The following is a 14,963-nucleotide window of genomic DNA, read 5'->3' as shown; positions in this document are numbered from 1 at the left end:
TAACCAAGTTTAAAATCCTGTTGAATTCACAGGAGAGTTTAACTGCATCTGTCTAATTTAAAAGATGTTGGCAGCCCATGAGCAGTTCTATGTGCAAGAGAAAGTTTCACACTTTAAGGCTATGTCAGGATCAGATAATGAATTTATCAAAATCACACGATCACATTGAAACAAAAATATTTTTGTTTTTTGGTTTTTCTTTTCAAAAAGAAAAACCGCAATAAGAGGGCCTCAAAGGTGATTTCCAGCTGCTATGTTCTCATTAGCATATTTGTAACGGCGGCACACAGTGGAAGCCTTACATTTCCTCAGTCTGATGTAACTTTGGCCAAAGTACTTTCAGACTTTAGTAATTTGCTTGTTTTAAGAGAAATAATAGCCTGAGATGAGGATATTTGTATAAACCCCTTCCTGAAATGTCTAGTACCTTTCATTGCATAATTAAAATTCCTATTGTGTTTCTTTAACAGTAAAGACATTTTCGTTATCAAAGAATGATGTTCATGTTTTAAATAATAACTGTAAAATAATCTCTTCATTAAAAATAATCATTTTTAATGGTTTTATACAAACTGAAACAATAATAAAGCCCATATTACAAATTACTTTGCCTAATTTAGATATGAGTGACTTAAAATTGCTTCTTTTGCAAATGTCCCCTGGTGATTTTCAGAAAACTTAATAAATTGAAAGTACAGAAATAAATAGTCACTTTTTGGGGGGCTCTGGCCTTATTCAAGCTTTTAGAAATTTTCTGGGCCTTTTGTCAGTTTTCAAATTAGAGATTGGAAACTCCAATTCTGATAATACTGTTCTACTGTATGAGTTCATTGACATAATCAGATAGCATGTCTTATCTTCCACCTGCTCTCATGTTCATCAGCTGAGAGAAGGTACCCTGACTGTCACTTCTAGAGAAGAAATAATAAATGTTGATGATTAACAAAATTGCAGCCCTTATGGGAATCTGCCTCACTTATAAATGTACCCTTCTTTCCCCACAGTCACTGTACTTGATTATACCTAGCTCTGACACAGTTCAAAACTTAACCGCACCCATAGAACCTCTTTATCAGGTGGACATCAGTGTCATTTTATTGCCAGTGAAACTGATCCACAAACAAGCAACTCTTCTGAACTCAAGGACAGAAGACAGACAAGGGGCTTCCACTCATTTCCATCATCAGAATTTGGTTTCCCATGCGAAGAAGTAGGCTGCTATGATCTCAGCCAAGCCAAGTTTTGTCCTCCTTCCTCTATCTATCCTCAGTCTTCTTTCTCCTTCTATGGCAAGGGTCCCCAACCTCTGGGCCATGGACTGGTGGTGGTCCATGGACTGTTAGGAACCCAGCGGCAAAGCAGGAGGTGAGCTCAGGGCCAGCAAGCGAAGCTTCATCTGTATTTACAGCTGCTAACCGTCACCTGTGTTACTGCCTGAGCTCTGTTTCCTGTCAGATCACTGGGGCATTAGATTCTTATAGGAGCAGGAACCCTGCACATGGGAGGGATCTAGGTTGCCGGCTTCTTATGAGAATCTAATGCCTGATGATCTGTCACTGTCTCCCATCACCCCCAAATGTGTCCGCCTAGTTGCATGAAAACAAGCTCAGGACTTCCACTGATTCGACATTATGACGAGTTGTATAATTATCTCATTATATATTACAATGCAATAATAATAGAAATAAAGTGCACAATAAATGAAATGGGCTTGAATCATCCTGAAACCATCTTCCGTGGCCCCAACCCCAGTCTGTGGAAAAAGTCTTCCATGACACCGGTTCCCAACAGGGATTGCTCGTCTCTACAGCGTCTATCCTCTCTCTCTCTTTTTCTTTGAACAGAGTCTCACTCTGTTGCCCAGACTGGAGTGCAATGGCGCCATCCCGGGCTCACTGCAACCTCCGCCTCCCGGATTCAAGAGATTCTCCTGCCTCAGCCTCCCGAGTAGTTGGGATTACAGGCACCCACCACCAAGCCCAACTAACTTTTGTATTTTTAGTAGAGTTGGAGTTTTGTCATGTTGGCCAGGCTGGTCTCGAACTCCTGGCCTCGTGATCCGCCCACCTCGGCCTCCCAAAGTGCTGGGATTACAGGTGTGAGCCACGGCACCCGGGTCTATCCTCTCTTGACACCTACTCTCCTTAGGTTCTTCACACTTAGGTGATTCCAAACCTTTTCACTGAGGCAGAAAAGTAGCATTAACTTCTTCTAAGCTATAAAGGACTCCTGAGAGGCGTTTCCCATTTCATCATGTACCAGCTTTTACTTGTGGACTCTGGATGTACATTACGATGGAAGCGGCAGGAGAGAAAGCGACTGGCCTGCTCTGCTGGGTGTAAGGCGAGGGCAACCTGGAGCAAGTTCAAATCCCGCCTCTGCGGGAGGCAGAGGTTGCAGTGAGCCGAGATGGCGCCACTGCACTCCAGCATGGGCGACACGGTGAGACTCGTCTCAAAAAAAGAAAAAAAGAAAAAAAAAATGCCACTTCTGCTCGCCACACTCCACCATTCTCTGAGCCTCGGTTTACTCATGTGTAAGGGGGACTGCGATGATTAGAGGAGCTCGTGCATGCCACGCACTGGCTTGCTTGGTATCCTTGGAGTCACCGAAAGATTAGTTCAGCTCCCCGCCTGCCCACGCCCTGGGGCAACACTCATTTTGGGGAAAAGTCCTCCTTAATGCTGAAGTGATCCAGTTCCCTTCTTTTCTCTAGCTCGCCAATCGGGCTGGAGGAGAGGCCACTCGTTTGGGAAGGCGCGGTCCGGGTCGGTGTACCGCGCACCAAACCCTGCCAGAGAACTGAGAGAGGCGGCCAGGGGGCTGGGTGCCTGGTGAGAAAGGCGCCAGCTGCCGGGTCACCTCGAGAGGAAGGAAGGGGCGGGAGAGCGAGTGGAGCGGGCGGAGCCTGAAAACCTCCGCGCCACCGCTGCGCTCTTTACAAAGGCCCCGGGCGCGAGACGACGTGCTCTGCCCGCCAGTGGGAAGGGAGGCCGCGCGCGCGGGAGCGCGGGAGGATCGGCGGCTCGCGGTCACTGGTCCCTGGCTCGGTTCCCCGCACCCCGGGGCTCACACTTACCCGCGCGGAGGAGCAGCGGCCGGGTGTCCACCCCCAGCCTGCGCCCAGTCTCCTCGATTCCCCTCGCTCTGAGCCGGGAGAGCCGAACAGCTGAGGAGAGTTCGCTGACTCCCCAGCCCCAGGTACTTGCGGGGCGGCGGGCTGGGGGTGAGGTGGGGACTGGCCCTTTTCTGTTTATCCCGCAAAGACAGCAGCTTTGTCCAGGAGATTTTGGGGGTGTCGGATCGGAAGTCATCCCCCGCTGCTCCTGCTCACCTGGCACACGCTCACCATATGCTAAGGAAAGCCTGCAAAAATTATAGACAGCACCTCCCTATTTTATAAAATATGAGAATATTTACATAAATGAGGAAACATTGGAGATGGGGGTGTGTTTTCTCTGTACTTTGGTATTCTTTTCAACGTTTTTCTAATCAGAAAACAAAAACGAATGCCATTTATGCAGTGTGGCTCCAGAGCAGTTGTGCGTGACCCCCCTCCCCCGCTTGCCAACTGCCACGGCCCCACGCTCTCGGTGGCCAAGCGAGACCTTTCTGAGGGGCCCTGGGCTCCCTGGAGTGCCGAGGTCCTTGGTCCTAGACCTGACTCCTTCTTCAGTCTGGTTCATGAGAGAAATATAGTAATCCGTTGTTTTCTGGGACTTTCCCCAGATTTCAGATTGAAAGGTGGAATTTCCCAAATCCTCTGAAGCCAAAATCCACACTGAGCCTCACTGCGGATTTCCGCAGCCACCAGGAAGTGGGACTGGACCCCAGGTCAGGCCAGTCAAGTAGAGTGGCAGAAAGAAAATCTCATGTCTGAAAGACACCGAGCTTTCCTAAGGGTTTCCTCCTGCTGTTTGGTTTTCACTTTTTTTTTTTTTGATTCTTTGTTTTTGCAAGACCTGTGGTTTTAGTATTAATTCTGCCAAACAGCTGTGCCAGAGTTCACAAATATCTTCAGAGCCACACTTCAGGGTGATCCTGTTGAGCAGGGTTAGACAGGAGGATAACTTGGTCCTTTGCTCTGCTTCCAAGTTTCTGTTCCCCTCCTGTGTGCTCAGTGTTCGGTATTCGTTAGGGAGAAAAGCCTTGAAACTTACTACTTGCAACCACCCAAAGACATACTCTTTCTTGAGAATATATTCAGGGGGAACTGGGGAGGCGAGGGGGTTGGGGGGAAATGAAAGTAAACATTTTCACCATCCAGAGCAGACCCCATTAGTTTGGTCAATCCTGTTTTAAAAAATAGACTTCTTAAAGCATGAGAAATCTGGTTGGCATGCATGACCACCCAGGGGTGCCAAGCTTTCTGTTAAACTGCTTAGACACCTGGGTCCTTTTAGCGAAAATATTTCTGTATATGTTTTTGTTTATGGCATTTTAAGGCCGAACACCCTTTGGCAAGGAGAGGTAGTATGTCTCTTCACGGGCTTTGCAGGACCTTAGTGAGTGTGTGTGTACGTGTGTGTGTGTGTGTGTGTGTGTGTGTTGTGTTGCAGGGAGGGTAGCAGAGGTGGAGGTGCTGTTTTTGCACATAGCACCTCTACACGTATCCATTCTTCTTTCCCCAGAGAGGAGTCAGAAGCCTTGCCCTCGATCTAACTCTTCTCTTCCCAACTCTAAGCCTCCCAGGTTAAGTGTATACATCCTGATGTCCAGCACAGAAGAGCTGGACACTCAAGATGCAGCATCTATGCCTTCTGTATTCAGCTTTCAGAGACAGAGTTCCCAACTGCAGTGCTTATTTTTATTTCTATATTTATTGTATTTCCTTTGTTAACACAGATATTATTGTTTGTCAGATATTAATCAGTGTTTTACAACTTTTCCATGTCAGATATCACAGTTTACCCCTTTAATAATACTTTGCTAATCTCCAACCACTGTCAATTCCATAAAAATCAGAGGTTGGTGATTTTGTAAAGAAAATATTTGTTAAGTGTTTGAATAGATATTGAAGTGCACATGGTATAAAATTCCAAAGGTGTAGAGTGTGTGTGCAGTGGAGAGTAAGTCTCCTTCCTATCCTGGGCCCCCAGTTTCTGTCTCCAGAGGTAACCATTGTTATCACTATATAAAATCATTGTTGCCCTGTTTCTTTGATAACTTATGACTAACAGATTTCAAAATGCTGTTTTGAGCAAATGTGCACCAATGATTTTTTAAAATCTAACAATTTTAAGTATATTATTTTAATTGTCAGCTTCTGTCTTTCCTGTTTTTCTGCTGACCACTCTGAAATGTCAGAGTGACTTTGTAGAGGGACTCTGTGGCTTTGAGGATAAACAAATAGATTCATTTCTAAGTTCCTTGAGGTCAGAGATCAACATGGTCTCCAAACAACCTGCCACAATTACCGATGAGTACTAGGTCCATGCTAACATTTATACACCCAGGCTTACTGATACCCAGGTTACTGATATTCACCGTAACCTGGTGCTTCAGAGCCTGTTCCTCCTATGAGGTAGCACTAATGGTGTATTTCCCTCCCCAGTATTAGATTCTTGTTTGGTGCCTTGCTGGTTGTAGCCCACACACATTTATGTCCCCCTTCTCTACAGGTTAACCGCTAAAGTTTGTGAAGTAACTGGTAACCAGGGAGGCAGTGTTTGTAATGGTTAAGAGAGGATGCATTGGAGTTTGAGTCCTGTCTTTGACACTGGATTTATGATCTGGGCTGGTTTTTAACCCTCTGAGATTCAGCTCCCTTATCAGTGAAGCAGTGATTCACAGGGTTATTTTGAAGATTAGATGACCTGTTGTCACCAAAAAGCAGGTTAGTTGCCCGCTGCATGCAGAGTCCAATTAACAAGAGTGAGGTCTGGTACAAAAAAAAAGTGAATTCCTAAGCTAGCTTGGAGAAGGGGGCACAAAACGTCCTGCCTTTATCCACACCCAGAATGTGCTGCTTCACTTTTGGAGCAGAAAGTGGGCCTCTTTTATAAAGTAGGGTGGGAAGTGAGCCAGAGCAGGGGGTCCCCCGCTTCCCTGGTGCTTTATCTACCAGACAGTTGAGTTGGCACCTTCCTGGGCAGAAATATAAGTTATATAAGTGGCCAAGTGGGCATACTCTCACCATGCCCTCCTAGTAGGTGTGAGTTCAGAGGCCACCCCCTGGAGGTGAGAGTTCTGTGGGGACATGCTTTGGTCTGCAAATCGACTGTCAACTCTTCAGGAGAGATCAAAGTTAAGGTTGTCTTGGAGCACATAGTTAGATATACTTGCCCTGTAGGGAATTTCTGGTCAGGAAAGGTGAATGGTTACATTTGCATTTCTGAAGGTCTAAGTAGGAAGCGGGGCACAGGGGGAAGGGGAAAAGAAAAAATAATTTAAAAAATTAAACTATGACTTAGAAAAGTGGAGGTACTTGGTTACAGTGTATCAGGGTATCAGCAGTCTGCCTGGCACATGAAAGGCATGAAATAAGTAATAGCCCTTATTCCTGTCTGTATTAGTTTGTTCTCACACTGCTAATAAAGACATACCTGAGACTGGGTAATTTATACAGGAAAGAGATTTAATGGACTCACAGTTCCACATGGCTGGGGAAGCCTCACAATCATGGCAGAAGGCAAGGAGGAGCAAGTCACATCTTACATGGATGGCAGCAGGCAAAGAGAGAGCCTGTGCATGGAAACTCCCCCTTATAAAACCATCAGATCTCGTGATACTTATTCACTATCACAAGAACAGCATGGGAAAGACCTATCCCCATGATTCAATTACCTCCCATCAGGTCCCTTCCACAACATGTGGGAATCATGGGAGCTATAATTCAAGATGAGATTGGGGTGGGGACACAGCCAAACCATATCACTGTCAGAGTTTGCTGTGGTTTTATACCTTCATAAGATAGGTGAATGCATCCATCAGCTCAGGCTCTGATATAGTGCAGTAACAAATGACCTAAAAAATCTCAGTGGCTTATTGGAAGAAGGGTTGATTTTTTTGCTAATATTAACTGTCCTTTATGTATCTGTCTTTGGCTCTTCCCTCTGGGACCCAGACTGAGCTGCTCCTTGTGGGAACTGCTGATGTTTTGACAAAAGAAAGAGGGAAGGTGGAACTACACAGTGGCTTTTAAGTTTCTGCTTGGAAGTAAGTCACTGCCATTCATGTTTCATTGACATGGTTGTTAATGAAGTGGATCATCATTTTAAAGGGGCAGAACTGGTAGGGACAGGCCTGCAAGGATGGGGTAGCAAATATTTGACACTAATGCAGTCTGCCTCAGTGTTTGTTGGATGGAGTCACAATTGTGAACCCAGAGATTCATCAAACCCAGACAATTGATCTGCACCAAGACACTCATAGCCACCGATGTATAAACCAGAATGCCATTTTTTCTGTCTAACAGTGGATAATATATCTGTCCTGGGGACTGAGTATAAGAACCTATATGGGGTGAGCTTTCCTTGTGGTTGATTTGCTCAGAAGACTGAATTATAAAGTAATAGCTTATATAAAGCATACAAAAACAAAATTTGGATGTTACCAAAAGACTATTTAGATCCAGAATACACCATGGTTTTTAATACAGTTCTCCTTTTGGAATTCTTATCGCCTGAAGTCCAAGAATGAACTAAATTGATGGCAGCATATCGTAAATAAAGCTGGAGATCACTTACAGATTTCTGACGCTTCTTTTCAGGCTCTTGTTAATAGCAAATGCTTTTCTTGTCGACTGCTAATGCATCATCCCATGACTTATAATTATTCTTTTATGCTGTCTGCTTCCTGAATAATGAGACTTTATTATCGTAATTATAGTGTCTTCAAATCACAGTGTAAGATGGATTAACCAGTTTTACCCATTGTGTGTTAATTCTTGCTGACTTTGGTTTCATAGTAAGTTTTACCACCCCTAGCACAGGATTTTGAGGATTTTTCTCAGTTTTTCTGCTTATAGCTGGACATCTGTGGCCTGCTTGGGTAGAGCAATATGATGCAATAATGTTCAAAAATATATTATGAAAATAAAATTGAAAATGCATTTTCAAATCAATGGAAAAGAAATATTGCTTAGCTATGTCATTTGTTGGATAATTGAATAAATTGAGAGTTTGATTCCCAGCAGCAAAACTTTGTAAAACAGAAGGAAAGATTATATTTTAAAAGTAAACAGCAGGGCTGGGAATGGTGGCTCATGCCTGTAATCCTAGCACTTTGAAAGACCGAGGGTGGGTGGATTGCCTAAGCTCAGGAGTTTGAGAGCAGCCTGGGCATCATGGTAAAACCCCGTCTCTACTAAAATATGAAAAATTAGCTGGGAGTGGTGGCACACACTTGTAGTCCCACCTACTTGGGAGGCTGAGACAGGAGAATTGCTTGAACCTGGGAGGCAGAGGTTGCAGTGAGCCAAGATCACGCCACTGCACACTGCACTCCAGTGACAGCAAGACGCTGTCTCCAAAAAAAAAAAAAAAAAAAAAGGAAATGCCAGCAAGGTAGAAAGGGAAGGAAAATATTCTTTCTGGTTTTTGTTTTTTATATTTCAAACCAGCATAATTTTGATGCCAACATCTAATATAGATGGCAAACAAAAAACAATAAAACTACAAATCAATCTCACTTAAGACTGATTATCTCCAAACCCCAAATCAGTATAAGCAGACAGTGTCCGGTAGCCTCAGCAAGGGAGAGTCATCCAAGGAATGCAGGCGGCACTCAGCATCTCTCTGGGTACTGGTGTAACTTCTCGCCATGCTACAGTTACAGAATTCTGTGCAGCTGTTAAAGAATGAGGTATATTTGTAAGTGTAGATATGGGAAAATTATCACCCATATGTATTATTAATTGAAAAATTGGTCAGGCATAGTGGCTCACGCCTGTAATCCCAGCACTTTTGGGAGGGCGAGGCGGGTGAATCACCTGAGCTCAGGAGTTTTGAGAGCAGCTTGGCTAACATGGCGAAACTCCGTCTCTACTAAAAATACAAAAATTAGCCGGGTGTGGTGGTGCATTTCTGTAATCCCGGCTACTCAGGAGGTTGAGGCAGGAGAATTGCTTGAACCCAGGAGGTGGAATTTGCAGTGAGCTGAGATTGCGCCATTGCACTCCAGCCTGGACGACAGAGACCTGTCTCAAAAAAAAAAAAAAGAAGAACAAAGAAAGGTTCAGAACTAAATATAGCATGTTTCTATTTGTGTAAGAAATTTTTTTTCTCTGTGGAGAGATGTGCTTGTATGTGTGTTTGTGTGTGTGAGAGTGCACACACATAGTTATGCTGGTTATGTAAACAAAACTTCTGTAAGGATAAAAGTAGCTTTTACAGTGGTTGTACTGTAGGAGAGAAAGACAAAGAGTTCAGGTGGGGGAGAAATACTCTTTTTTAAAAATCCTTTGTTAGTGTTTGAATTTTAAAATCATGTACATGTACTTTTAAAAAATTAAATTAGTTTTAAAATGGCAATTCTCTGTTGAAGTAACTTCACAAAAATTTTAGTAGCTATTTCTCCTGTCCTGTTATACTGCTTTTAAGTACTGTACTAATTACCAAAGATATATGAAGTGAAGTGTAGGTGGAGGGCACCTCGGGCCATCGGCTCTCAAGGGATGTGGTTAACAACAGTTGGACTGTGCTATTTGTAGTTAATGACAGTTTGTCCATCCAGTCATTGAGTACCACTGACAAAAATAAATAATTCTGATACCAGTGCAGGCTGTGATAATTAGAACCAACTCATGGAGACTTATATTCTTAAAAGTAATGTCTAAAATTTGAAATTATAGAATAAAATAACCATTTAAAGCATTTACTATTTTTAATCATTTACCTGTTAGAAATCAAAGTGAGGATATAAAGGATAAATGTTGCAACTGTTTGTTTATAACTATTAAGTTTTTTTCTTTAACCAGGTTTCACAATTCATAATATATTTAATTATAATCCAGTTAATAAACTATGTTTTCTTTATGTATATATCCTCTGAAGGTATTCAAACCAAAGAGATTTTTTATTTCCTAATTTTCTTTTTAAAGTACACCTGTCATATTTTCTCTGGGCTCGAGTCACTCTATTTAGGTGAAAGAGGAACTGAGGTTTCTTTATGCTTCCCTCAAATCATTTTATTATCAAAAATCATTCTTTGTTATTGTCTGCATTTTATGTATGGTGTTATAGTCAAACTAGAAATGAAAAAGAAGCTAGTGTAGCAATTTTATAGGGCTTGGTATAAGATTTCACATATCTACTAGTTCACTGAAAGTATTGTCTATGTACTGTTTTCTTAAAGTCCAAATAAATTGCCTATCAGGTGATGTTCATCAAAACGTTAGAATCAAAGTTCTCAATGCCTCAAGCATAAGCAGAAACTAACATGGTAATTTAATTATTGCAGGTGGGCCTTGTGCACATCATGACCAGTTTTGAAGATGCTGACACAGAAGAGACAGTAACTTGTCTCCAGATGACGGTTTACCATCCTGGCCACTTGCAGTGTGGAATATTTCAGTCAATAAGTTTTAACAGAGAGAAACTCCCTTCCAGCGAAGTGGTGAAATTTGGCCGAAATTCCAACATCTGTCATTATACTTTTCAGGACAAACAGGTTTCCCGAGTTCAGTTTTCTCTGCAGCTGTTTAAAAAATTCAACAGCTCAGTTCTCTCCTTTGAAATAAAAAATATGAGTAAAAAGACCAATCTGATCGTGGACAGCAGAGAGCTGGGCTACCTAAATAAAATGGACCTGCCATACAGGTGCATGGTCAGATTCGGAGAGTATCAGTTTCTGATGGAGAAGGAAGATGGCGAGTCATTGGAATTTTTTGAGACTCAATTTATTTTATCTCCAAGATCACTCTTGCAAGAAAACAACTGGCCACCACACAGGCCCATACCCGAGTATGGCACTTATTCGCTCTGCTCCTCCCAAAACAGTTCTCCGACAGAAATGGATGAAAATGAGTCATGAACACAGAAAGTCTAAGAGGAGAAATATGAAGGATGAAGAGCTCTGTAGATGCTGTATAGACACTAAATAAGAGTTGATTAGGGTAGTATATTATAGTCATGTGTTATGCTGTGAAATTTGGAATTCAGTATTATCATTTTGAAGTCTGTAAATTGTGTTAGTCATTAACTTAGTCACCTGTTGTATTCCTGGATCTACACAAAATTATTTTAAGTGCTCTTATTAATCTGTGAGGATTAATATGCAAAAAGTATCCTTTGAGATGAAGTCGTGTTCTCAAAATAAGGTTATATTATTTTCTTTTTCTGCTTGATTTTCATCTTGTGTTTTGCTTTGTTTTTGTAAGGAACCATCTCTTGGTTTGGTCACATCAGTTCACAACAGCGATTTGTTTTCAAGGTCAAGGCTCCAGGCAGGTTGTTACTGGTGTTTGCAGCCTGTCAGTACTTGCAGTACTGGAATAGGTTCTAGGCTAGTGTCTGCGCGTCACTGTGGTTTTAGCATGGGAGGACTTATTTGAGAAATACTACCTTACTTTTCTATGATTTCTTTTTACAGAGTTATAGTGTGTTTACTCCTAAGATGACAGTTCTCTTTGTCTATATTCAGCATCTAAGACAAATATTTAAACATTTTAAAGAACCACTGTGTTAAGTTTAGGATTATTTACTTACCAAATTAGAAGTTTGACTTTCATGTGTTATACACACTTTTAAAATTTCACGAATTCACCTTTTTAATAGTATCCATGTACATAATAGAATCAAAGTTTAATTAGCCATTTTCTTTGAATTTTTTTCTAAATAAGGGAAAGAACTGTTCTTGGGCCACTTTACATAGATAAATGTATGTGAATGTTTATGATAAACGCTTAAATATTTCTAAAATGTTAACTTCAAAAAAGTCTTTTTCATTTCTTAAATAAAAATTTTTTTATTTAAGATACTTATTCGACTTATCTTAACTAAGGTAGCTATGAATGTTAAGTAGATGAGGTAACCATTCAGTTAAGTTAAATTGTAGCATTGCCAGGTAGTGAGGCTCACTGTACAATTTTCCAGGTAAATGAAATTTCCTGTAGTAAGAGGTCCATATTTTTGTAACAGCCTTTTAAAAATGCTTTTGTGAACCCTCCAGCCTCTTACCAAAAGAGGCTTTAAACCTCATTTTGATTCAGACCATCAGTCTATTCCTGGGCAGTAGTATGTGATGTCCAGCACCCTAACCCCGACTCCCCAGCCCTGGGACTATTCCAGTAGAGTGAAATATTTGTCCCTGTACAAAGTGGCCTGAATGACTGTTTGAGTTCCTGTGTCTGGTTTTCCTGTTTATTCCCTGTGATGCCCAGAGTAATGAATGGCCCATCCAAAGATGTCCAGATGTCCATGTGCTAGTCTCCAGAACTTGTAACTGCGTTGTTATGTGGCAAAGGGGAATGAAGGCTGCAGATGGAAGTAAAATAGATTATGCTGGATTATCTGGGTGTGCCCAATTGATCACCGGATCCGTAAAAGTGGAAGAGAGGCAGATCAGGATGTCAGCGTGATGAGGTGTGAGACAGACTTGACTTGCTGTTGCTGGGAGGAAGGAGGTCATGAGCCAAGGAATGTGGACAGTCTCTTGAAGCTGGAAAGTGTGCATTGGACATCTGGAAGCCAGAAAAGACAAAGAAATATCCAGAAAGGAACAAAGTCTTGTGGACACCTTGATTTTGGTCCAGTGAGAATATGTTTGACTTGTTAACCTACAAAACTTTATGATGATAAATTTGTGTTGGTCGTAAGCCATTAAATCGCAGTAATTTGTTATAGCAGCAGATAGAAAACTAATATACTCCCTTTAATATAAGGTTATCTACTATTGATTCTTTCTAGGATTTTAGCTTCTGGTCTGATGTGGGTTTACAGCCAGATCACCCGGCTTGAATTGCTTACAGTGTGTAGTCTCATGGTAAAGGCGTTCTATGAGTGAAGTGTATATATTTTAATGTGTGTATACTGTCACATTTTGACTATTTTGGAAGACTTTCACCTCTGTTTCTTGTCTTTGAGGCCGATGAATGTGTTTCTAAGTTATAAATTTAATATTAAGGGATTCATGTATTATTGTTATTGAATCCAAACAATGTGTTAAGTAATATTTAGGGCCAGAAAAATCTTGTACAGAATAATGATTTCTCCTAATGTAAATCTTGGAAAGGGTTTTGTTCAACTTGAGAAATATTAAATTTTTTGTTCTATTTTTTTTTTCTTAAAAGATTGGCAAAGGAGAGAGTGGGTTGCTAAAAGTTTATATTGTTCTCCAAAGAATAGAAACACTTTCCATAGCCCAACTCCAGTAGTAAATAATAATGAACGCTTTAATAATGAAAGAGCAATTGGTTAATATTAGAATTGTTTTGATTACAAAGTTAGCATCTCTGCCTGAGCTACCCAACCCCAAAGCGGGGTTGTTAGAGGAAAGCTGCCATATTTCATAGAACCGAGGAAGGAATGCAGCAGACCTCAGGTGAGATTCGAATGCTCTGGCTCTGACCCTCAATGCATATTGGCTCCATGGTCACCTGTAGCTCCCAAGTTTTACACGTTATTGATCCCCCAAAGAGACCTGATCTCTTGATTTCAGTTCCAGGGACGGGTCAGCTTGGGTCAGGTGCCCGCCCCTTCACCAATCAACTTGTCTCAGGTAATGCAGTCACATTATATAATGGCTGCTCTGGTCAGTGATCATGTGGATAGATACAGCATTTTCTCGAAAAATGGTCACAGAGGGGTGGGGGTGGGGCAAACAAAAATATTGGTGTTTGATACAAGGCACTGAAGCTAAGATGTGAAACCTTCCATATATACTTTAAGGACTTCTTTGTCCCTGGAAAGTGATTTTTCTGGGGCTCCTTAGGTAGAGAGGTGTATTAATGGTGCCAGTGTTAGAATCCTTGGCAGTCTCTTCTTGAACCTGCAACTCCAGTGGTTAAATCTCATAGGCCATATGGTTATATAACCATTTTCTAGAGAATTCTGTTCCTACTATCTAATGCAGTAACTGACTTAAAAGTAAGTATTACTGTTAGACTCTAACATAAGTGGTGGTATTTGTTTTAATGGAGGTGGGATCAGGTATGTGTTCACTTAAGCTTTACATTAAAAAAAATTTATATGTGTAAATAAATATATATGCCTTGTAGAAAAATTAGCCATAATCTTACTACCAGAAGAGAACTACTGTTAACTTTGTGTGTGTGTATATGTGGTGGATGGTTTTATGTTACCTCCTGGCTCTTTTTATGTTTCCAATTCTCTAACACTTGTTTAATTAATTACTTGTATTATTAAGATAACAGGCATTGTTATTATTTGACTAAGTGGACCATGATTGAAACTATCAGAGTCTCCATTTCAGGTGGTGACCAAGATGAGCCCTACGACAAGTGGGTGGAATTTAATAGGTTTCTAGTTGGTATGAGTTGTCCTCAGATCCAACCTATTCAACCTACATGAAAATACTTATTTGTCCTTTACCTCTTAAGCAATGAACTTAGGGCTGGGAGCACTGGTGAAGAAACTGGGATGGCATTAGGTTCAGCTCTGTTGCTGGTTTCATAATTTTGTTGCTGATGGAAGGCTACCAAGGGACTAGAGATGAACCAGTTTGGCCCTGCTTAGTGGCATCAGCAAAATAACTGCTTGAAGGCCCAAATCAAGACAGTGACTTTTTTTTTTTTTAGACTACTCAAGTGCAGTAGTCAGAAGGGGGGAAAAGAGTAGAACAAGAAATTCAATCTGTAACTGACTATGAACAATCAACTGAGCTAATTCAACAGTGACATTTTAAAACAGAAAACTTCTGAGATTAGACAGTCACAATAAGGTGTGACAATGAAATTTCCCCTTAGTTCACAGTGCCTTTTTATAATAATATCACTTTCGGCGTCTTGAAAGTTTTTTAATCCTCCAAAGTTAGGTTAGACACATTCTTTTTTTTTTTTTTTG

General features: G+C 41.3%; 1 protein-coding gene across 1 annotated transcript; it reads left to right on the top strand.

Moving 5' to 3' along the window:
- The first annotated feature begins 1,960 nt into the window (after positions 1 to 1,960).
- TIFA (TRAF interacting protein with forkhead associated domain) lies at positions 1,961 to 14,163 on the top strand. The gene is made up of 2 exons (XM_008955398.4): positions 1,961 to 3,201; positions 10,402 to 14,163. Exon 2 carries the CDS (start codon positions 10,420 to 10,422, stop codon positions 10,972 to 10,974), a length of 555 nt encoding a protein of 184 aa, XP_008953646.2. The 5' UTR covers positions 1,961 to 3,201; positions 10,402 to 10,419; the 3' UTR covers positions 10,975 to 14,163.
- The last annotated feature ends 800 nt before the right edge of the window (positions 14,164 to 14,963 follow it).

This window comes from Pan paniscus, chromosome 3 (assembly GCF_029289425.2).
Source record: "Pan paniscus chromosome 3, NHGRI_mPanPan1-v2.0_pri, whole genome shotgun sequence".
Taxonomy (NCBI): Eukaryota; Metazoa; Chordata; class Mammalia; order Primates; family Hominidae; genus Pan; species Pan paniscus.
The sequence above is the reverse complement of the archived record's forward strand: the minus strand, read 5'-3'. Positions and strand labels throughout refer to the sequence as shown.